This window comes from Mercenaria mercenaria, chromosome 9, assembly GCF_021730395.1.
Source record: "Mercenaria mercenaria strain notata chromosome 9, MADL_Memer_1, whole genome shotgun sequence".
Taxonomy (NCBI): Eukaryota; Metazoa; Mollusca; class Bivalvia; order Venerida; family Veneridae; genus Mercenaria; species Mercenaria mercenaria.
In genome coordinates, this window is record NC_069369.1 from 33,884,637 (window position 1) to 33,910,064 (window position 25,428).

At 35.8% G+C, this 25,428-nt stretch overlaps 2 protein-coding genes across 2 annotated transcripts; one reads left to right on the forward strand and one right to left on the reverse strand.

Moving 5' to 3' along the window:
• The first annotated feature begins 645 nt into the window (after window positions 1-645).
• LOC123547875 (uncharacterized) lies at window positions 646-13,289 on the forward strand. The gene is made up of 7 exons (XM_045335120.2): window positions 646-973; window positions 3,252-3,299; window positions 5,098-5,205; window positions 6,663-6,754; window positions 9,077-9,164; window positions 10,857-11,070; window positions 13,197-13,289. Exons 1-7 carry the CDS (start codon window positions 898-900, stop codon window positions 13,198-13,200), a joined length of 630 nt encoding a protein of 209 aa, XP_045191055.2. The 5' UTR covers window positions 646-897; the 3' UTR covers window positions 13,201-13,289.
• A 7,447-nt stretch (window positions 13,290-20,736) lies between these two features.
• Window positions 20,737-22,027, reverse strand: LOC128559678 (histone-lysine N-methyltransferase SETMAR-like). The gene is made up of 2 exons (XM_053552008.1): window positions 21,422-22,027; window positions 20,737-21,249 (listed from the first exon to the last, which is right to left on the reverse strand). The coding sequence occupies exons 1-2, from the start codon at window positions 22,022-22,024 to the stop codon at window positions 20,872-20,874; spliced, it is 981 nt and encodes a 326-aa protein (XP_053407983.1). The 5' UTR covers window positions 22,025-22,027; the 3' UTR covers window positions 20,737-20,871.
• Between the last annotated feature and the right edge of the window lie 3,401 nt (window positions 22,028-25,428).

The window sequence follows — 25,428 nt, forward strand, 5'->3', positions numbered from 1 at the left end:
TGCACATATACACATTGATTGGACCTCTCAACCAAATTTCATACCATATTTTAGGGATTTTTAAGACAATACATTTTCAAAAGTTTGTTGAATGTGTTTTGATATTTAAGTGCATTGTAGTTCATGAATACCAAGTTAAAAATTAATAATGGCAACATTTCTAGGCCCTTATTGTAAGCCACTAGGCTTCTGTAACGATAAATGTTTAATGTATTAAGGGGAGTATACTCTTTTAGTTTTGGAATGTGGCATTCCTTGACCACCGTATCTTTTGTTGTGCACTACTTTGTAAACAAACTAAATAAAGTGTTTTAGTTTACATATGCAAAATGAAAAGCAAGCCAGTAAACTTATTTCACTTTTTTTCTTTAAATTAGAATCTGTAGGAGATTGATAAATGTTTGGACAAGGTGAAGCACTATTATATTCGCACAAAAATAGTATTAATTGTTGACTTTGAATGTACACAAGAAGTCTTATGTAATGCAACAATAACATTCTTGTTTCAGTTTTTCTCATTTTTATTTTAGTGAGCAATCCTTTGTGTACTAAGTCTTATAACAGTTGAAACAGTATCCATTTCATGTACCAAAACCTTGTACTTTTTTGCAGGTAAATTTTATCATACCCCACCCACTTTTTTTCTAATTTCAAAGTATGTGTCCCCTTAAAGCTATGAATACTCTTTGGTATTATCTGATTATTCTTTATTATCAGTCCAAAGAAAAAGTGGCACAAGCTGTTTCTCTAAAAATACAGTAATTTCAATAATGATCACAGGTAAAATGGGTAAAACAGAAGCAAAGAAAATAGAAAAGAAAGCATAGGGAAGATAAGAAACATACCATTTTTTGATGTGTCCCTCTAAAAACCCACGCTAGCTCTAACATTAACAACATGGAGTCACGAAAATCACGTGCTAAGTGCACTGAGCATAAACAGCGCCCCTGGAATAACGTGTTGTTCACAAAAGGTGAGTGAATTTTGAAGTATTATCGTTATGTCATGATTTGTACGAGTTCATTAGCCTTTACTCTGCTAAATTTCTAAAATGGACTGGTCCATCATTCAATTTGGACAATACCATTTATCATTTGAAGCGGTTTTCACTGAAAATGTACTAATTGAATAGCGACCAGTGCAGACCATGATCAGCCTGCACAGATCTTGGTCTGCGCTAGTCGCAAAGGCAGAATCACTTGCCGCCAGCAGGCTAAAGGTTAGAATAAGCGGGTCAATGCTGATTAAACTCCGTGATTTGACCAGTAGTTGCGCATCGGATGCAGTTGCTATATCTCATATACTATATAGCGATATGTTTGACCTATGCTGGCGGTGACTTGTCTCCGGTAGCGACATGCAGCCGAAGGTCATATGTACAATATCTGAATGTTACAGCAAATGGTTTCTCTATCCTTCAGTCTTTTCTATCAAACCCCTCTAAGTTTGGGGCCCGACCGGTTGGACGTTGTATAATTATAAGACCAAAACCGCCTCGCGCCGCCTTGCCCCTCCTCACCCTTTGCGCCGAGTCCTTTCCATGCAAAATTTTCTCCAGGATGATACCCCACAACCTATGCCTGGTAAGGACAAAGGGCCCTCCGATCTACTACTATATAGTCCATAAAAGTATTAAACAGACACAGATTAACATTGTTTAGATATAGAAGCTAACCCGTTTATTTTCTTATAATCACTCCATTGCATTTTTGGCTGAACTCAAAGCTTTGGTTAAGCGAAGAACAAAGTTTATAACCTTGAAATTCACCATATTTTCGAACAAATGACAATGAATATGACTAATTACATCCTGCTCTGTGTTTTCAAGTGCTCGTGTCATGCAGATTGGTATTTTTCTTCTAGCTAAAAGCAAGTGCTTAAATATATTGGCCAGTCATAGTCTGTTGGGGCTGTTCACTAAAAATACTATTACACACACCCACAGAACGTTTATGCGCGCACACACGCACACACGGGGAGAGGCATGTCCGGCTAAAATGGCCAAGCCCTTTGTGAATAGATAGTCTGTTTCTTTAATGACTTTACTGTGTAGCACCAATACATGCGAAACCCTCTTCCCTGGGAAGAACCACTTCTGGTCATTTAGTCTGGTAGGAGTCTTTCAAAAGCATTTGAGAAACTTTAAGCGCCTGGACTGGGATGATCGAATTCTGGACATCTGGATTGACAAACAAGCTTGATCCCACTAGGCCACCGGGCCGCATACACCTTAAAAAGAAATAGAGTGAAAAAGGGGCTTATTCATTTTACTATTCTTTGGTTAACAACAGTTATCTAAATATTGTGAATGCAAAATTAATTAGAAATATTTGATTATAAAATCTAATTTAATTTATGTATGTCCACTGACGTAATTATACTTTTATTGACTGCCTCGTGCGTAGTCGAAATATGAAAAAATAATTACATCTAAAATGGCCAGGGGCTTAAAAGATTGTACTTGAGATTGGATTTTAATTAATTTAAATTTGTTTGTTAGTTTACATTTTTTATGAATACATCTTCGTAAATGAGGAGAAGTACTGAAATTTAAGATACTAAAAAAATATGGAATTATACGGTATGTAATTTCTTTTCATTTTTGCTTTGTTTTTTTAAATATAATTTATACTCAAATGTGTTAATTCAAAAATGCCAAATTTACATGTATATTTCTAGTTTCAGTATTGCTGTAATATTAATGGACATATTATATCTCTTTACAGAAAGATATTATAGATCAAACCAATGAAAAGTTTCTTTTTTTGTGCTATAGGATTGTTGTTGTTGTTTTTAGATTTTATTGATATGTAGTTATTCGAATAGATATTTATACTAAAATAATGTCTAGGGATGTCGGTCACATGAAGAAATTATTTCTGACGAGCCGCGATAACAGATAAAGGTTTTTTGAAAGAATTTAATTATTTGCACATGTCACATGTCTGTTCAACATTTAACTTATTTTTTGATAAAATAGTGTTATTTTGCTTTAAATACGTAGGCAGATTATGTGAAAATAACATACTGCAATTTTGTTTCTTCACTATGAGCGAATTTTCTATGTCACGGATTTCTGTCTGCAGTATGACATTTTTCGCATTGCTATACAAAATGTACATGTTTATATATTTTGTTCTTATAACGATGAACTGTACTTGTTCAAGTTATATCAATAAATTACTGTTCTGTTATGTTCATTATTTTGCAATCATATGCTTTAGTCTTTAACTTGTTCGCGCTATTTCCAGGTATAATATGTGTTGCGATCCTGTACTTTGCCCATGGTTCTGAAGCCGGTAAGTTGACAATTTTTTCATGTTCTAGATGTAAGAAAGGGTCAAACAGTTTTCAGTAACTTGCTCACATTTAATCTGTTTAGTTGAATATAACATTCGTTCTACTTGAAGGGCTGTATGCTGTTGTTGAAATAACTCGTAGCCCAACTCTTTTTTTTTTTTTTGTTATGTGTTAAAAATATATGTACTATTGTGTGTATCTTTGAAACAGAGAGAAATAAAATGATTAAATTAAACTAAACTAAACTAAACAAACAAGTTTTCATGGTTTGAGCCGCACCATGAGAAAACCAACATAGTTCGTTTAAATTTGCGACCAGCATGGATCCAGACCAGCCTGGATCCAGACCAGCCTGTGCATCCAGGCTGGTCGCATACGCACTATGTTGGTTTTCTCATGGTGCGGCTCATTTATTTATTTAAGACAACAGCAAACGAATCGGGATACCATCAGAAAATACGTAAAACAAAATTTCCACAACAAAGTATAATATTAAAAATAAAAGGTATTATGTTGCCCTGAGAAAAGAATATTATGACGAAAATGTATTTTAAAAGTGTTCAATACTATCTAACTACAGGCTGGTCACGGTGAATTTTACTTGCCTATTTTCCATTCAAATTGTTTTGATTTTTTTCCTTTGAATGAAACCGGCACAATTTAGAAATGAACCGCCTAACTCCCGCAACATACGCCAGCCAGCTGCACCCCGGTCGGTGTTTTAACCACTTTTATATGAAGAACTAACGATATGAAGCCGGGCAGTCACTTACCGACGGAGGTCTATGTTGAAAGTCACATACAAATTTAACCTTTAACCTGCTGGCGGCACGTGATTCTGGTTTTGTGGCCAGTGCAAACCAATATCAGCTTGCACATCCATGCAGTCTGATCATGGTCTGCGCTGCTCGTATTCAGTCTGTAAAATTTCAGTGAACACCCCTTCAAATGATAATTGGTACTGCCCAAACTGAATGATAGACCATTCCATTTCAGAAATTTAGAAGGATAAAGGTTAAAAGATGTATAGAAGGAAAACAAGAAATTTAAAATGCATTTATATTTTTCATTTTCTATTTATACTATGGTTTGAATAGAAAAAAAACTCGCGTAAATGATAAAGCCAATCAGACTGAAACAATTTTTCAAAACATTTTTAACGCTATGATATATTTTTACATTTTGTCTGTCTGGTCATGTTCTAAATGTAACTAAAGCATATTCTAAAACTTGATTTTGACCCGACAAATACAGGGAGATAAATGAAATATTTGGCCGAATCTTACAATGAAAATACTTCATTACCATGCAATTTGATCATTTTTGCAAAACTGATCGAGATGAAAAAGAAAGAAGTTTAGTTTAACACTCACTGAGTATGTGCGATAAATTCTCATCAATTTCACGAAGAAATAATAATAATAAAAGAAAGAATATTCAACGAGGGATGTCCAATAAATACGTGGAAAGGGGCTCTTCGCATATCATTAGAAATCATACAACTAGAAACAGTTATATAATTTTATTTTACCAATTTTAATGATGACTGATCTGAAAACAAATCGGTCGAAACACGACTGTTACAGCAAAAACATTTGTCAAGTTTGATAAATGATTATATATGTTGTTTTTATTCAAACATCTTCCACATGGAGGTAGTTATATTAACATAACTTCAAAATTCACATTTTAATTTTTTTTTCGGCCACATGGCCTTTACTAAAACATGGCAAGCCAGTGATTCGGCTATGCAACATGCATTTAAACACGCCGTCGGAGCATTTTTTTTTCTTTCAGCGACGACAGCATGGCCAGAAATTTGTCGAGTGATGTCATTGTATAGAACGTGTGACGACAGCACTTTTCGTGTAGCCTGTCCCTACAAGTGTCTTGGTCTTGAATCTGGTAAATCCACTTTTTATTTCATTTTAACTCTGAACCAATTTAAGCAGTTGAAAGGAGGGGCAACCTTTCAAGATATTACATGATCCCACATACATAACATTTCTGGACCGCTCGCGTGAAAAAGGAAATTGCAATTTAATTACCTCAAAAATAAAGAAGCAAATTGTTGATTTTAACGTGCGCACTATAGCGGACGAAGCTGCGCCTAACTGTCAGCTACAAATAGACATACAGAGAAAATAATGAATATAAGTCGAATCTAAAAAGACCATACTTTTACACTAAAAATTAATACGACTTTAGAAGCCATTCTTTTGTACGCTGAATTCTTTTGTTATTTCATTTGAACCTATACTTTTGTTCATCCGGTGTTAGAAGCCATAATTTTTCTACACCAAAATCTTATCCAACACCAAAATGATATTCAGATTGTAATCATATTGTTGCACACTGAAATCAAAGTAGCAGTATTTTTGAACTATAAAGGTTATAACACACTAAATAGTTGTTGTTCTTTATTCTATATAAAACTGATCTAATTCCAATGACCGCAGCACACATCAGGACCCATTTTAAATGCCTGTAACCTACATTTTCTTGAAGAATATTGTCAGTACTAATTAAAAATCAAAAGAAAAGTGGGGGTCATGTTTGATGCAAGAAAAATAATTTCAGTCAAACACACAAACTTCAAAATCAGCTAAAAAATTATACTGGTGGTGTATGATCTAAGTTTCCATGAAAAATTTTGTAATGTTGTTATTTCATTAAGAAAATGCTACCTACATGTCAAGCATAGATCTGTCATGTGATTTAAGCAAAAAAAAAAAAATGCAAAGAAAATAAGGAAAATAACTCTACAGAGCAAAAAAACTGAGGACTATTTGTATCCGCCATTATGCGATACCATTTTTTTTTCGCTCCATTTTTCTTTTTAGTGTCTGTATGCCTAAAACTGTGGTTAGAATGGTTAGAATAAAAAAAAAACCGCCATATTCTTGTTAACTGAAGATTATAGTCAAATCTAAGTAGTCAGTGTTTTGGACTCTGAATCTCTGGTCAGAATAAAAACACCATATTCTTGTTAACTAAAGATATAGCCAAATCAATGTAGTCAAAGTTTTTGGACTCTGAAACTGTAGTCAGAATTAAAAGGAAATTTTGTTAACTGAAAACAGAGTTAAATCTAAGTATAAGTGTGTTTGTACTTAGAAGTTGAGACGTTATTCTTTCAAACTGAAAGTGTAGTTAAATCGAAGAATATGTAGCCATATTTATGCACGGGGAGTCATTTTTTTGTGCACTTAATTTTCAGTCCGACAGTCCGTTAGAAATGGCAATCGTGACGTCAGTTGTAAGAAGCTATGTTGATTCAGAACTTTGAATTCATAGTTTTGTATAAAATTAAAGATGACGAAACAATGCTAATTACCTGTACAATTTTACTTTCCTATTAGGTTGCAAAGCTAACAACTTGATATACGTCCCTTCTAAAGGAAAATGCTATGGAATAACCATAAATGGATTGAATTTATGGCCGTTTGCACTGGTAAGGTATTATATAGTTTTGAATGTAAAATATTTGATATAAATATAGTGGTTCTAATCACAGGTGGCAGTATCATTGATTGGTCATCCCCTAAGACAACCCTGAAAAAAATCTGACATTCTCAGGCCTTCCTTAATATCCCCACCCTAAAAGACCCCTGATACAACCCTGAAAAAAATCTCAACTATCAAAACAGTACTCATTAGAACGTATAAAGTTTGCTATATATCCATTTGCCAAACAATGGGGAACATAGGATATCGTCGTTTCGGCGACTCAGACGCATTTTGATGGCATGTCGCTATACCCGTCATTCACTTAAATAAAAAGGTCTGCAATTCCACAGTTTACCTAATTCAGATCCAACGAATGACTAAATTCTAGCAAAATATTTCACTTTCACGGTATTTTGAGTTGTTGGAAGCCATCTTGGAGTTGGCAGTACCTGCGTTGTAACACGCGATCTGATTGGACGAGAGTTTCAGTTTCAGGTCTTGTAGGGTGGGGGTATTAAGGAAGGCCTGAGAATGTCAGTTTTTTTTCAGGGTTGTATCAGGGACCTTAGGGGGTGGGAGAGGGGAGGGGTGACCAGTTAATGATACTGTCACCTGTGGTTGTAATAGCAGTTACAGGAATATATTTGTTTCTATTAATAGAATTTGTTATTATTGACAAAATTTCTCACGTCACAATTATATTTTGCCATATTTCATATAAGTAACAGTGAATTTCAAGGTATTTAGTTAAAAGCATACGAAATTGTTCACTAATATTTAATGGTCAAATATATACATACATATATAAAATTTAAATGTTGTTTTAAGGTATGGCGTTTGTCTCAGTTTTGTCATCTCGTAACAAAATTCCCTCATTACTAATTTCGTAACATCTGTATGTGTTTGTGTGATTTTAAAATATGGCCGTAAAATAAATAAAATGAAATTTTAACACAAAGCTAGTTCATTTTGATGAAATTTTATTGTATTGTCCTAAAGATATTTTCTAACATATGAAAGAAAGTAATTTAACGAATCTTATCTTTATAATATGAGCCGTGCCATGAGAAAACCAACATAGTGGCTTTGCGACCAGCATGGATCCAGACCAGCCTGCGCATCCGCGCAGTCTGGTCAGGATCCATGCTGTTCGCTAACGATTTCTGTAATTCCTATATGCTTTTAAAGCGAACAGCATGGATCCTGACCAGACTGCGCGGATGCGCAGGCTGGTCTGGATCCATGCTGGTCGCAAAGCCACTATGTTGGTTTTCCCATGGCGCGGCTCATATGATTGATGTTGCTAAATCATCAAGGGGACGTGAGAAGTTATGTTGAGTATATTTGTTTCTCTGTGCTTTCCGTTTTAGTGGTTTTGTAGCAATCGATATGAGACTTTTTTATGCCCCCGAAGGTGGGCATATTAAAAATCGCACTGTCTGTGCGTGCGTGCATCCGTGTAAACTCTTGTACGGGCTGTAACTCTGTCATCCATTAAGGGATCTTGAAATAACTTGGCATAAATATTCCACATAAGGAGACGACGTGTCATCAGACCCAGACCGCTAGCTCCAAGGTCAAGGTCACACTTAGAGGTCAAAGGTTAACGGTGTCTGTTTCGTGCCGGATCCATAACTCTGTCATTCATCAAGGGATTTTGAAATTACTTGGCATACTTGTTCCGTATAATAAGACAGCGTGCCATGCGCAAGATCAAACCCCAGCTCTAAGGTCAAGGTTACACTTAGAGGTAAATAGTTAACATGGTCTGTTTCTTGTCCGGTCCATTACTCTGCTATTCATTATGAGATTTTGAAATTGCTTGGCACAAATGTTCCGAATAATGAGATGACGTGTATTGCGCAAGACCCAGACCCCTAGTTCCAAGGCCAAGGTCACACTTAGAAGTCAAAGGTTAACATTGTCTGTTTCTTGTCTAGTCCATAACTCTGCTATTCATCAAGGGATTTCGAAATTACTTGGCACAAATGCTACCAAAATTGAGTTAATTTATCATGCGCAGACAACTGTAGCATTCTTTGGGACATTTGTCACCAAAAGTGACAGACCATGTTTAAAAATATTTTACATATTTAGGATCTTTCTCTTGGGTATTGTAGATCATTTTCATTTTTTTTATTAACACGTTTCAGGATTATTTTCCTTATTATGCTTTAGTTGCTATTTTGTATAATTCTGCTATTTATTGGTATATGATAAAATTAGTTTCATTGATAACTCATCAAAAAGTTTCTCAAGAACTTATAACTTTATAATTTTTCTACCGATCAATATAACATAAAACGATAAATCAATAAATTTGCAGGATTCCTGTCTCTGGTATAATGCTAAGTTAGCGGTACTCAAGGACGCTTCCGATGCTGAAGTGATCGCCGCTTTGATAACTGAGACAGGTAAAGTTTATTTGCAAGTCAAATCTGTGCTAATGACACATATGAGCCGTGCCATGAGAAAAGCAACGTAGTGGCTTTGCGACCAGCATGGATCCAGACCAGCCTGCGCATCCGCGCAGTCTGGCCAGAATCCATGCTGTTCGCTTTCAAAGCCTATAGCAATTAGAGAAACCGTAAGCGAACAGTATGGATCCTGACAAGACTGCGCGCGGATGCGCAGGCTGGTCTGGATCCATGCTGGTCGCAAAGCCACTACGTTGGTTTTCTCATGGCACGGCTCATATAACTGTCATCATGCGTCTGTATTCTTCAACGTGCAGAATCTGAAAATCAGATTTAGACTTCAAATTCCTAAACTTTTATTTTGATCTGGTATTGTCAAAAAACTTTACAGGGCTCTTCGTTCTGCAGCTAAGTACGAGTCTGCAAAATTTCAGCAGTGTAATTGTACTATAGACAAATGTATCTCTGAAGATATTTTGTCTCGGTTTACATGTAGCTTTAACCTTTAGCCTGCTGGCGTCAAGTGATTCTGCCTTTGCGACCAATGTAGACCAAGATCAGCTTGCACATCCTTGCAGGCTGATCTTGTTCTGCACTGGTCGCTATTCAGTCAGTGAATTTTCAGTGAACACCCCACCTAATAATAAATGGTATTGCCCAATTTGAATGATGGATCAGTTTATTCTAGAAATTTAGCCGAGTAAAGGTTAAACGCTGGCAGTCTCTGTTTACAAGTGATTCCAAATGCCAGGATATCGTCTCTAAAGCCAGGGCCCATATTTATGAACATTTAAAGACTAAAATGTAGACTTAGACACGAGAACGGCAAAACTTCAGTGTGTTTATATCTTTACCGTCCTAAGATTCTATAATGAACTTGTCCATCTTTCAGTTTGGACATTTCCATTAACTGTTTAAAAAGGTTGGATACCAAAAAGATACTGACTAAAGCTACATGTTAACTGAGACTAGTTGGCTATAACGACTACGTGTGTACAGAGACTACCTAGTCTAATTTTAGCCTTTACCCTGCTAAATTTCTAAAATAAACTGGTCCAGCATTTAATATCGACAGTACCACTTCTTATTCAAAGGTGTGTTCACTGAAAATTTACTGACTGAATAGCGAAAAGTGGTGCAAAATTAAAAAGCCACTTATTTCATTTCAAATTTGAACTACGGTAGTACACCTATCTTTAAACACCACCACTATTATGCTAACAGTGCCATTTTTGGCATTTTTAGTCATAGTTTTGACGTATAGGTTGTATAGTAAATACATGTATATATGAAAAATATTATAGGTTGATTTGAAGCATTTTATATCCGAAAACATCTAGAGTGAATGAATTCATAAAATGCGCAAGCTGATCTGGATCTATGCTGGTCGCAAATTTACTGCACTATCATGTTGGTTTTCTCATGGTGCGGTTCAATTATGATTTTTTATGCGTTCCGGTGCGTTTTCTGTTTCGTGTCACCTTGTCACCTAACATAGCATGTCAGCCTGTTCGTATCATTATTCTATGATAACATTTTCGAGAATCTTTTCGCAATATAACGCATGGCAAATATACTTTTAAATTAGCTAAATAGTGACAAGTATCGTCATGGCATTTATTCCGTAAAATTGTTAAAAAATGATATCTCTCATATATAACTGTTGAATTAAAAATACACTATTTACAGGAAACAGCGAAACTAAATTTCTTGTCGGTGCATTGAATGTGGGCAAATCGAGTGGTTGGGTACATGTTGATGGAACGGCAGTGGACGACTCATTTTGGTCTTCAGGCGAGCCATCAAGCAGCAGCAATTTATGTATGTTTAGTGAGAAGAGCAAATCGTATAAGCAGACATCCGACAACTGTGGTCAGAACAGAGCGTTTGTCTGCGAAGCATTGTAAGTTGTTTGTTTCTACCCAGTATTTCTCGCTGTGATTTACTCTCTTTAATATTTTTACACAATCTGAAATTCGCATCATAGTGAAAATGAACCCGCCAGGGCATTTAAACACATCATGTATACAAAGCCGAACTTGTCAAATGTTGTTTTTCGCGAAATCTTCGAACTTGCAGTGGAATATACTTGCAAGCTTAGCGAAAATGCTGTAAATGCAGAAATTTTCACGAGGGTTTAATTTTCGCTACATTCGCGAGAAATTAATACTCGCGTAAATATTCATCATTAGTATAATTCATATTCAATGATACCACTTTTTACAATTTCGCGTATATTAAACCTCCCGAACAAACTCAAAATTTCATATTCGCGAAATTTTGAACCCCCGAAAATAAATGAGCCGTGCCATGACAAAACCAACATAGTGGGTTTGCGACCAGCATGGATCCAGACCAGCCTGCGCATCCGCGCAGTCTGGTCAGGATCCATGTTGTTCGCTAACGGTTTCTCCAATCCCAATAGGCTTTAAAAGCGAACAGCATGGATCCTGACCAGACTGCGCGGATGCGCAGGCTGGTCTGGATCCATGCTGGTCGCAAAGCCACTATGTTGGTTTTCTCATGGCACGGCTCAAATGCTTTTACAGTAAGTCTCATCTAACATCTCATTGAGAGAAGTCGTTCTAAGGCTTTAAAGTCTGGTAGCCACTAAATGCAGTCAAAGGGAACTTTTGAACAAAATGTAAGGATGTTTCTAACAAAGTTAATTGAAAATCTGTCATGCAGGCAGCGCATGAGAGTGTCAAAAATGCGTGCCTCTTTATATAGGTCTAAAATGACAACTTGACACTTATGTACAGAAAAATACCAGTGATGTAAAACTTTATTTATTTATACCACTTTCTGTAGTATCATTTTAAAGACCTTTCTCAGTTTTAAATGGAATTGCTGGGACCATTTTAGGTCGGTCAAGGGTTGCTAGTGCTTCAAAACCATGTTGTTTTTGTCACATCAGGTCTCAGTGGCGAATCTTATGGGAGAGTTGTTCTTTTTACCCAGACTTACTTAAGAAACATGTTAAATAATTTTTCTCCGAAGGTGCAAGGCTTAGAAATAAGATATTTTACACTATGAATATACGTAAAAGTTATCTTTCGCAAAGAAATGCTATCAGAAGTATAGAAAGCAACTTCAGTTCAAGCTAGATATCATCTCGAAGTCGCTTATCTGAATTTCCCGGCTATCTTGAAGACATTTCCGAAAACACGCACACAAAATATGAGCCGCGCCATGAGAAAACCAACATAGTGTATTTGCGACTCGCATGGATCCACACCAGACTGCGCGGATGCGCAGGCTGGTCTGGGTCAATGCTGGTCGTCGCAAACGCCACTATGTTGGTTTTCTCATGGCGCGGCTCAGTTATCATTTTAAGTCTAATTTTGGATATCGCGAGAAAAAACGCTCAATCTCTTGGAATTCGAGATTCAACTTTTTTATATGAGCCTTGCCATGAGAAAACCAACGTAGTGGCTTTGCGATCAGCATGGATCCAAACCAGCCTGCGCATCCGCGCAGTCTGGTCTGGATCCATGCTGTTCGCTTTCAAACCCTATTGAAATTAGAGAAACTGTTAGCGAACAGCATGGATCCTGATCAGACTGCGCGGATGCGCAGGCTGGTCTGGATTCATGCTGGTCGCAAAGCCACTATGTTGGTTTTCCCATGGCACGGCTCATATTGTTCTAAATTCAAAATTAGAATTTTTGAAACGGTATGGGATAGTTTATGGTCAAACAGTTTGACCAAGGTCGGAAAATTCTTTACTGTTTTCCAAACGTATCGTAATGGTTTTTAACCCAGATAATTATACCATTAATTAATGCATGTTGATACTTTTTTAACTCTAGAGAGAAAAAGAAAACACACACACCGGAAAGGGCGAATTTTGTTCACATTCAGTTCTACTAATAAACTGACTTCACTTCTGGGTCTCTAATAAGCGCACATCAGTCAAAATAGGAAGTTTATTTTTTACAAAAAAAAAAAAAAAAAAAAAAAATGAGAAACAACCAAGATCATCCTATATGTTTAATATTGTTTAATTCTATGCATATTTTGTTTCAGCTAAGACAAAGTACAGAGAGATGAAGATAAAGATGCCGTTGTACGATATTTCTTGTAAAACGAGATATGTTCCAATAAAAATTAAAAATAAAATTCTTGTTCATTAACCCTTCCTGCTTAGGCAGCTTGCTTTTACTTCGGGTAAACTTGATTAACCCCTAGCCTGCTAAATTTTTAAAATGGACTAGTCCATCATTCAATTTGGGCATACCATTTATTTTTTGAAGGAGTGTTCACTGAAAATTTACTGACTAAATAGCGAGCAGTGTAGACCATGATCTTGGTCTGCACTGGTCGCAAAAGGCAGAATCACTTGCCGCCAGCAGGCTAAAGGTTAATAATCTTGTCATATTTAAGATAATGAGCGAAAACAAGCAAAACAAGTGCATGGTTCGGTCATTTTTAAATGCAAGCAAGTGCATGGTTTTGTGATATTTAAAGCAAAACAAGCGCATGGTTCAGTTATATTTAAATGCAAGCAAGTGCATTGTTTTGTAATATTTAAAACAAGTGCATGGTTCAGTTACATTCAAGTTTAAACAAGTGCATGGTTTTGTGATATCTAAGAGAAAATAAATGCATGTCTTGGTCATGTTTAAATCGAAACAAGTGTATAGTCGCTGCATTTGGTTTGATTCATATTTCAGATAAAACATATTGTACAACTGCATTGTTTGGTGATAATTGTGTAAAACAAGTTCATACTACAGTTTCGCTGAAGACAGTGCTAAAATAGGGAGCGTGTAGCACATCCATTATCTCTAGTGAACAGACCTACCCATTCGTTCTACGTTTCTGAAGGATTAATGGTCATGTTTTACGTGAACCAAAGTGGCCTCAGTAGCCGAGTGGTTAAAGTCGCTGACTTTGAATCACTCACCCCTTACTGAGGCTGGTTAGAGCCTCGCTTTGGGTGTTGGATTTCTGCATGTGAGGAAGTCATCAAGCTGGCTTATGGAAGCCCGGTGGTTCTACTCAGGCTCAAACCCGTGATGATATATGATATAATACCCGTAGGGGCACTTGATGTCTTCCTCCCCCATCAAAAGATAAAAAGACGCCATATGACCTACACTTGTGTAGGGGTGACGTAAAACCCATCAAAATAAAATTTAAATTAATATAAACCAAGTTCATAATAGAGTTCCCCTGGAGACAGTGCTATGAAGCGTGTTGGGTGTTGCGCATTTATTTCCTCTCACGAACACACTCAGTTAATCGCTTAACGTTTCTGGAGGATTTTAGTAGAGAGTTTATTAAATTTTGTTACATGTTCATGGTTCTGGCCATATTTAAATTTGAAAAACAAATGTAGACAATGTTTTCACGGTTTTCTCGTAACGTCAGAATGTACTGAAAACAAAAAAGTAGCAGACAAAGAATAAGAAAATGTACTACTTTTGATCTTTTTGGTAAAATGCTTTTGATGATTTGCCTTACAACCAGGACATGGGGAGACTTACTAACAAGTAATTTAGTTTATTTGTTTTTTCAATGTTGTACATTTCTTCATTGTCTTTTTATATGAATTAAGTATATGTTATATATTATAAGCAAGTGCAAAGCTGTCAATAGTAAATGAGGACTTTTTTCATGTTTGATCTACAGTTATGTTGTTCCTCTTGTTATATACCACAGGCAATCGGTGTGTGACTTTGACCCCTTATGAATGATGGACCCCCCACCCTGTTCTCTACAACCCAGATCCCCAACATAATAACAGAAAAACACATTTCCAAAAAAAAAAAAAAAAAAAAAATGCTATATATAAAAAAAATAAAGGTATGGTACTTTACGGCCAAACATTAAGGAAAAAATGGAATGACCTCAGTAACGATCTCACTGCGTACACAATTTTCGGTCGATTTTTGAAAATCTGGTCTTAATCAACGCATAAAGCATAAATCTTAACGGTAAACATGCACTTTGGTCTCAAGGCTGCATCATTTTGATGCAGCGAGACGCTATTCTTTGACAAAATCATCTCGTACACGATGTGACCTAACCCGTATATTTCTCGGGCCAATAGACAAGTCAATGGCAGCCACCTATTCCCTTCGTTATTTCCAAGCACAATCGTGGCCAGCCTTTAGAAACATAAATAATTAGTCGCTTACCTATAATTACTTCGTCCAGTTTCCGTCATTAACGATGCATCCAGTCAATTTCCCAACGCTGTATTTCTCTCAAAACATCAGCTGCCATGTTTAAACCAGCTCACGTGGAGAACACACCTCCAGAATCGACCAATCGCAAAAAGGCTACGTAGTAAAAACCAGTTCCGGGTCGCCGTATAAACATGGCAGCTGATGTTTTGAGAGGAATTTCCCAACGCTGGATGCATCGTTATTGACGGAAACTGGACGAAGTAATTATAGGTAAGCGACTAATTATTTATGTTTCTAAAGGCTGGCCACGATTGTGCTTGGAAATATCGAAGGGAATAGGTGGCTGCCATTGACTTGTCTATTGGCCCGAGAAATATACGGGTTAGGTCACATCGTGTACGAGATGATTTTGTCAAAGAATAGCGTCTCGCTGCATCAAAATGATGCAGCCTTGAGACCAAAGTGCATGTTTACCGTTAAGATTTATGCTTTATGCGTTGATTAAGACCAGATTTTCAAAAATCGACCGAAAATTGTGTACGCAGTAAGATCGTTACTGAGGCCATTCCATTTTTTCCTTAATGTTTTGCCGTAAAGTACCATACCTTTATTTTTTTTTATATATAGCATTTTTTTTTTTTTTTGGAAATGTGTTTTTCTGTTATTATGTTGGGGATCTGGGTTGTAGAGAACAGGGTGGGGGGTCCATCATTCATAAGGGGTCAAAGTCACACGCCGATTGCCTGTGTTATATACCAGCTGTGACAACACAAAAAGTCACTGTATTTTGTCAGATACAAGATGATACAGCAGTAAGCCGTAACTTGCTTTTTAGTCCCGCCAAACATTGTCCCAAAGGTTTCAATTATAATAACGGCAAGACATGCATAGAAACCTGGTTATATACTCAGTCTTTTTAGGCTGTATTTGTTTCGCTTGCACTCGTATTGAGTTTAAACAGGCGCGATACGTTTTACGCATGCGCATCAGAGTCGCACTAACTGGTCTAAACCAACGCTTAAGAACAATGTTCATAGTTCTTGCATTATACCCAAAATTTTGTCAAAAATTTATTAGATAAACTTCCTGTCACGTTTAATTATTTTATGATGGATCAAACTTAAATAGACCACTTTTGTATTTAGTTATCGATTAAATCAGTCCAATGGCCTTTGTAATGGTTAAAGTTTTCGACTCCACCATGTTGTGACGTCATGTTTTGTTCACTCCCCGAAAAATGTAGAGTAAGTTTAAGGTCTAATTTTGCTACACGCGAGTCGACTCTAGTGTTTGCAAAACAAATAGGCTCTTAATTTTTAGTTTCAAAAAAAAAATTCAGCCCAAAACACATCTTATATACATGTAGTAAAATTAACCATTAACAAATACGAATAGTGCTCAAAACAAAACTAACAAAATAAACTCATTGAACAAGTAAACTCAAACACAATAACAGCGAAACTCTGGTTCAAAACTGCTAAAAGATTAACAAAAAAAAACAGCTCAGATAATTCCAACACTTCAAGACCAAAATACACAAGCATCTACAGACCAAGAAAAGACAGAACTTTTTAACCGTTACTTTTGCTCACAATCCACCACAGATGACACTAACGAAACTTTGCCACCATGTCCATCCTCTACTACAGCTAACCCTATCAAATATTCTTATAACACCAACAGACGTCTCTGATGCTATAACCCTCATTGATCTATCTAAAGCATGTGGTCCTGACCTCATCAGCCAAAAACTTCTTCGAGAAGGTAAAGCAGAACTGTCTGAACCTCTTTCACAGTTCTTCAATAAGTTATTAACGCATACTTTCTTCCCTTTGTCCTGGAAACTAGCATATGTTTCTCCAATTTTTAAAAAATCAGATTCCTCTAAACCTCCGAACTATCGACCAATCTTCCTTCTTAGCTGCATAGGCAAACTATTCGAACTATCGACCAGTCTTCCTTCTTAGCTGCATAGGCAAACTTATGGAACGTTGTATTCACAAATATCCTTACAATATCCCACTCCTTACTTCTCTTCAATCAGGCTTTATCAAAGGTGACTTTACAGTGAACCAACTGGTCTATCCTCATAACGACATCTGCAATGATATCGATAACGACAAAGAAGCTGTGTTTTGTGACGTTCCGAAGGCCTCCGACAGGGTGTGGCATCGCGGACTTCTTAATAAGCTGTCCTCTTTCGGTATTAAGGGTTTAATTCTGTACTGGCTATCCTCATACCTTTCCTCGCGTAAGCAGCGAGTTGTTTACGCAAATACATCTTCCTCTTGGCCAACCATTAACGCTGGTGTCCCGCAAGGATCTATTGTAGGTATTTTGTTCTTCCTAACATTAACGACATTGTTTCAAACATCGGTCCTAAAATTCGTCTTTTTGCAGATGATAACAGTCTTTATATCATCGTAGATGATCCAGCTTAAGCTAGTACCACCCTGAACTCTGATCTTGAAATCATTCATTCTTGGTCCAAAGCATGGCTTGTTACATCTAACCCACCAGAAACAGAATCCATGATAGTTTCAAGAAAACTCTCCTAACCGAACCATACCCAAATATGTATGAAAAATATACCAATCACTGAAGTGACCGAAAACAAACATCTTGGCCTCACCTTCTCCTCTGATCTAAAATGGTACTCTCATATATATTTCACTTTGGAAAAAGCTTGGCAACGAATTGGAATTATGATATATCTTAAATTTCTACTGAATCGATATAGTTTCGAACGAATGTACTTTTCATTTATTCGTCAAATCACGGAATATTCTGATGTTGTTTGGGACAACTGTACAAAACTCTAAAGAATGAAATCGAGGCCGTCCAGAACGAGGATGCTCGTAGAGTCACCTGTGCCACAAAACTCTGTAACATCCGGAAAATCTAACTCGATCTTGGTTGGGAACCTCTGACGGCACGACGAAAAAACATCGCATTGTTTTGTTCCATAAAATGGTCAATGGCTTATCACCCGCTTACCTGTCTTCACTAATTCCTGAAAACCAACACAATATCAATACTAGATATAACCAAAGAAACATCGGAAATATCTTTTGCAATCACATTCATACAGCTCTTCCTTTCTTCCAGACACAATACACGACTGGAACTTACTTCCTCAACATATCAAATTATCCCCTTCAATCAATGCCGTCAAATCAAATCTGAATAAAAACATATCAAAATCAAATCCATTATTTAAAGTCAGATCCAGAGAAGTCCAAATTCTTCATGCTCAGCTACGCCTAGGATGTAGCTCCCTTTACCATGACCTCAACCGCCGAGGACTCACAAATAGTTGCCAGATGTGACTGTGGTGAGATAGAAACTGTCGACCATTATCAGCTACATTGTCGAAAATACCAAAATCTTCGAACTGACATATTTTCCAATATCCAATGCCCTCTAACTTTTAACAATCTACTGTATGGAGATGAACATACATCATATCAACAGAAAATGTCTCTATTCACTGACGTACAACAATTTATCATTTCATCAAATAGATACAATGCATGAGCTACAACCCCCATACCTCCCCTCTCCCACCCCCAAACGACGACAAGAGACAATAACATGCTTGTTCATTCTTTAACTCCTTATTTAAAAAAAGCTTATATTTTTATTTTGCGCTGCATTTAACCCTGAACGTGGTTTGAACACCCAGCAGAGAGGGACATGTGATCCGTACCTTTTGACATAAATTTGTCGACCGTAACAACCTACTTAAAATGCATCATATCTAATATTTTCATAAATATATTATTATCATTCCTTTTTAAAATTAAGTTTCTGAAACATTTAACAATGAAAAACAGCTTCAAACAGCTTCAACCAGCTTCAAAACCAAGTCAAACGTAATTTTACCTTTTACCTGTCGTTTACCTTTTACCTTTGATTCATTTTACCTGATGTATCACCCTAATGTTGGAGTATCACTAGCAAACTGACATACTTAATGATTACAATACATTAAAACGAATTAATAATATGGAGCATTATCACAATTATTCAGATCAGTAATTGTCAACTTCATCATCATCATCATCGCCATTGTTGTTATATCGTCATCTGAATATTATCACCATCGCCATCATTACCATCATTGACGTCACCATTGTCATTAACGTACCATAATATACCAACATGACATCATATCATTATCATTCCGTAATACCACAATCATCATTGTCATAATCATCATCATGCCATCATCATCATCATATCAGATTCATTATACCATATCATCATCAGTGATTATCGTAATCAAAATAATATCGTGTAATATCATATCATCATATTCTCATAACGTACCATCATCGTAATCATTACCGTCATTATATATGACATAGCATTGATATATCATCATGTCATCATCATCATCATCGTCATCATGTTATATCATTATCATCATCGTTATTATAATTATTATCATCTTTATGATCGTATCGTCAAATCGTACTATCAACGCCATATTGTCATCAAATCACCATCATACCATCATCATCATATCATTATGAACGTATAGACACAAACAACGTATCACCAAATAATCATAATAGCATCAACATCATCATCAACAACAACATCATCGTCATACCATCATAATATCACAATCATCACCATACCACCATCATCATCATCACTATCCCCATCATAATAACATTATCATACTATAAACATATCGTCATTATCATCTGCAAAACGTCACCACTTTTTATCATGCTGACGAAACTGAACAAGGAGTGAAGACTCTTTTGATATCGATATTTAATCATCATTATCATCATTGCCAGCACTTTTGATTATCTCCAATTACAGTAAATTAAGCTTTTGTTACATGATAATTGTCCAACTATTAACAAACATACATGTGCGCAGAGCTGTAGATTTTGAATGAATAATTATGCAAAGCTGAACATTGTTCTAAAAAAAGCTTTGTTATACATGACAACAACAAAATTATATAAAACTTATCTTCATTTTCGTGTCCCAGCAAACCATTCCCTCTCCAGTATACCATCCAACCAACGTAACAGCTTAAATTCATACTACGAGGTAACTATGATACAGCATTTCTTCTATCGATGTTGTTCGGACGATTTCAGCTAGCAAACTGGTTCAAGGGCGTGGCAAATACATGCACGTACTTCTCGTAATTTTTGCCGCCAAACATGTAGATTGTAAATTTACGAAACAAACCGTAAAACCTAATGCAACTGATGTTGAAAAACAGCAATTTATTTCTACAAGAGAACATAAATGCATCTATTTTGATTGATATATGTTTTTATCAAACTTCGTTAACTCGTGTTTATAAATACGAGGGGCTATCAAAAAATACGTAGACATTCGATATATTAAGCAAACGGTTTGTAATAGATAATCGAAATATACACAGCATAATTATTTAATTTTCACCCAATAAATGTTGAAAATTTTACAGTAAACAAATCAATAGTTACATTTTCATGGTATTATAAAATTAGTCACTGCTTACAGCACGGCGCACACGGTGCAAGTAAAACGACGTCAGTGACGTCAGTCATTTAAACTTTTTCAAAGTACTCGCCGTTTTTCTCTATACATTTCGTGTGTCTCCGGACCCAAGTGTTATAGATACCTCTGTACCAATCACATGACTTCTGGGAAAGTACAGTTCTCGTGGCGTATCGCAACTGATCAAGATTGTCAAATTTGTGACCACGCAATTCGGACTTTAAGGCAGGAAAAACACTGAAATCCATGGGTGCGAGGTCCGGACTATATGGAGGATGAATCAGCCGTTCAAACCCCAGAATATCCATTTCAAGGGTGGTTGATTCGGCACGATGGGCTGGTGCATTGTCCTGATGAAATATAATATGTTCAGCTGCAATGTGTGGTCGTTTCTTTCGTAACGCATGCATCAAGTCTCGTCTGATGACCTGAAAATTGAGAGATGTCTTATCTTCAAATCACGTGCTTACGCATTTTGTTCAAATTAAATACTTCATGTATGTTATTCAAATACTGAATTACTTTAGATTATTATAATAATAGTAGTTTCAAAAATACAAATATTCATATTACATTGTTATATAGAATATCATAACAAACCTTTGAATAGTATGCTGCTGTGACCGTCTGTCCTTGTGGTACTGCGTGACTTAGGATCATTCCTTCCATGTCCATGAAGAATATAAACATATTCTTTTTTGCCGATTTCACAACTTTTGCTTTTAATGGAGGTGGTGATGATGATCTCTTCCACTGGGACGATTGTTGTTTACTTTCCGGGTCGTAAAAGAACAGCCAGGTTTCGTCTGTCGTGATGATTCTTTTCAAGAACGCATCGCCTTGGTTGTAACGGCGCAGAAATTCCCTGGATGCCACAACACGACGGCTTTTGTCATCAGCAGATAGTAAACGAGGTATCCAACGGGCACATATACGGTGCATACAGAGTTTCTCAGTTAATATTGTTTGTATAGTTCCGTAACTCACATGAATTCTATCGCATATTTCCCCTATAGTGATTCGCCTGTCTTCATCCACGACGTCGTTCACTCGTTGAATCATTGCAGAAGACACAAGTTTTGGCCGTCCTCTTCCGGAATCGCCCTCGAGTGATTCCCTTCCCTCTCGAAAACGTTTGTGCCACTTATACACAAGTGCCCTACATACCGGCGGTTTCAAATTGGCATCTGACAACATATTCATGGTTTCCAAGGGCGTTTTATTCAGTTTAACACAGAATTTAATAGCAGCGCGCTGCTCCGTCAATTTCGGCGTTGTCATTGTTTTTCGTTTTACGATTTCACACCTGTACTACAAAACACTGAATATTTCAATAACGTGTTATATTATGACGTCATAATTTTGCACACTTATTATAATGACGTCAGACAACGTAAACGTGATGTTTTGGCGCAATTTGACTTTAATCACCAGGACAATATGCATAAACAAGTTGGAGTATTTTTCTTGTTTGGTTATTATTTCGGCTTGCGCCATAGGAGCGTACACATGGTCGTTTAAACACAAGAAACACATTTTTATAACGTTATAATATATTATTTGTTTTTCATATTAGGTAAATTATACATCATGAATAAACACAAATTAACAAATCAATTATAGACAACGCCACATTTCAGTAGTCAGTTACATGTGTCTACGTATTTTTTGATAGCCCCTCATATAATTGTGGAAATAAAAACAGTTTAAACCAACCATTAAAGAGTAAAATTCCTAAATCAATAGTGTAAGCCAAACGCAACAATTAGGCTAAATGTATGGGTATTTAATCAAAGACAAAGGATTTGATTGACTGAGCCATTTAAAAAGTCAGTTTTAACAAAGCTTACTATTTTGGTGTGAATCTGCAAGTTTAGATTCTTATGAAATTAATGCTTAACAACAGTTTGCTAAGGTTTCATCTCATCATTTCCATATATTCCCTATCTTGGACTGCAATGCCCTTCGCTCATCTTTATATTGCATTGCAATGTATATAGGCCATCACGTGTCCGCCTGTGTAGGGCCGAGTGTTCCAAAGTCAATGGAAAGTAAAGCAAAGAATGAGAACCCATGCTTTCTTATACCGTTAAGTTATCGCCTGTGTGACATAGACCGACAAGCTGATGTAGCAAGATGTACATTATATTTTCAAAGATATTGTATAACATGCAATACCGCATGCAGCTTGACGACATTTAATGACTCCAGATTATGCACGTGAAACTTAACTTGTCTTTTTGCTGTGCTAAGAAAATGCGACCTCCTACTCAGGGAACCTTTTCTTGCCTACTTAGCGGGGAAAGACAAGGGTCTCCATATAGCAGATCATCTTATGTTTACCCTAGGGAAAAGCAACAATATCGCGGCCAATGTGACACCGTAATTGAGACGGCGTGAGCTGCATGTGCGAGTTTATAGTTTACAATATCTATGAAAATTTTGCAAACTGATCTTACATGTCTGTCTCTGTCGAAACGGTGTTTTCTATACTCTCGGTACATTCAAGCATTGCTTCATAATAATTGTAATACATGTAGTTTGATAACAAGAAAAGACGAATCATAAATGAATATTTCATGGCGTGGTTATAAACTTTTTTAAGCTGAATTATTTCGAGCAATCGAAGAATAATGATAAATCCAACGAAAAGCTTTGTAACTACGCGGCTATTTTGTGTTGACTGAATAATGAATTAGGAAAACCCGAATGTTTGGGACCTGTTCTTTAAATCCCATCCAATCCTTGCTATCTACTATGGCACATTTTATCCAATCACAGAAAAAAAAACTAATTTAGAAAAGTTCCAAAAATGTATTTTCTCTTTATTTTAGATCAGTAGTAATTTTGGTTTAATAATCTTTTATATTAACATAAAATATTATCAGAAGAAGCATAAAGGAATGAGATGGGAAGCAGCTTACCTTTAAGCTCTTTCCCTATGTTTAATGCATTTTTTACGAGTACAAAGAAATAAGCCCATATAATATTATTTTTTGGACCTTGCAGCAGAGTGACCCACAGTACATCCATAAACCCCACTTCTGAACGATATAATCATAATCATATCATTGTTATATCAATTAAAGAAAATAAGTTAACAGTTTATTAATGTATGTGCTATGTATAAATAGTTTTAATGAATTCTTCCAATGGTGGTGAAACACCTTGTTGAAAGAAGCTGGATTGGCACGTTTTGGTGCTAAGGGCATATCTGTCAACTGCGGTAAAGATTCACTATGTGTAATTACAGTTTCTCGTGTCACTAGTAGAATAAAAAAAACAAACAAACATTTTATGAATGTCTATTGACCAAGTTTATGCTGTCCGCCAAACCTAATTGCATATTTTCGGACTTCACTCATTTTCTACGCCCGTGATGATACTGTCGCATCCTATGTATTACAAACAAACATGAGAACCAGTATAACTGCAAGTGGAGTCACTTGTTATCTCCAACATGAAATGTTATGAAATTTAAACACATTCAAATAAGGCAACCAAAATGTATAGAAATATTGCATAACTGAAATGAAATTAAAAAGAAGTAAATAAATTAAATAAGATGAAATTAAATAAATGAATAAAAAAAAATATATTTTTTTCTGTCTAACTTTCATCAGACAGTTGCGTCATGAAAAAAAAACAACACACTTATCTTGATCAAAATTTCATTTTAACAGAATAGCAATTATTAATACAAGAATAATTAATTTATATGATAACTTGATAATGACATCACTGAAAATTAATAAAAATATAGATAAACAGTAAAATTTGTCCGCAGGCCTCTTTCCACATGTAATTTAATGAATTGTCAGCCATACAACTATTTGAGAACAATTTGTAAGGGTATTCACTATCCATGTAAAACGGAGTATTCAAAAGGTATTTAATTACATTCCTTCAACTTCTATATAATATTACTTGAATATATATTTTCTCTTTTTTGTTTGTTTGAGAATTTTAACAAAGTTCTATATAATTAAATATTTAACTTAGTTAGGTAAAATGGAGATATAGTACTTGTACTTTACTCTCGTATTTTGTTGATAATATTACACTTTTACAAAGTTAGGTATCTAATGCGCAAAAATGTTTAAACAGAAAACCATATACGCTCACGCTTAGTATAAACAGAAAACCATATTCGCTCACGCTTAGTATAAACAGAAAATGTTCTAAATGGTCCATGATATATTATGAAAAATGAAATCACTATATCTAATTTTAAGAAGGGTTAAAGTTCCATGACGCTTTAAATTTTATGTTAAAATCAGATGAAACAGCTCTCGAAATAGATGATAAAATTACATGGTCAGAAAAGCGCTACTTTTAATACTGCACGTGATATTGTGCAGTTAGTCATAAAGAGAGGTAACAAAAAACAAAAAAGATTAAAAAAAAAAAAAAAAAACACTTTCTACTGCATTATAGAATATTCAAACCATTGACAGAAAATCATAGAAAATAATTATCAGAAGTAGGCTTTAACAAGAACTTATAAAATGTCTTGTGTTCACAATGAAAAAGATGGCAACCAGGCATTATGGACCTTTAAATATTGAACCTTTTTATATTTTCGGATGAAAAAAACTTCACAACTT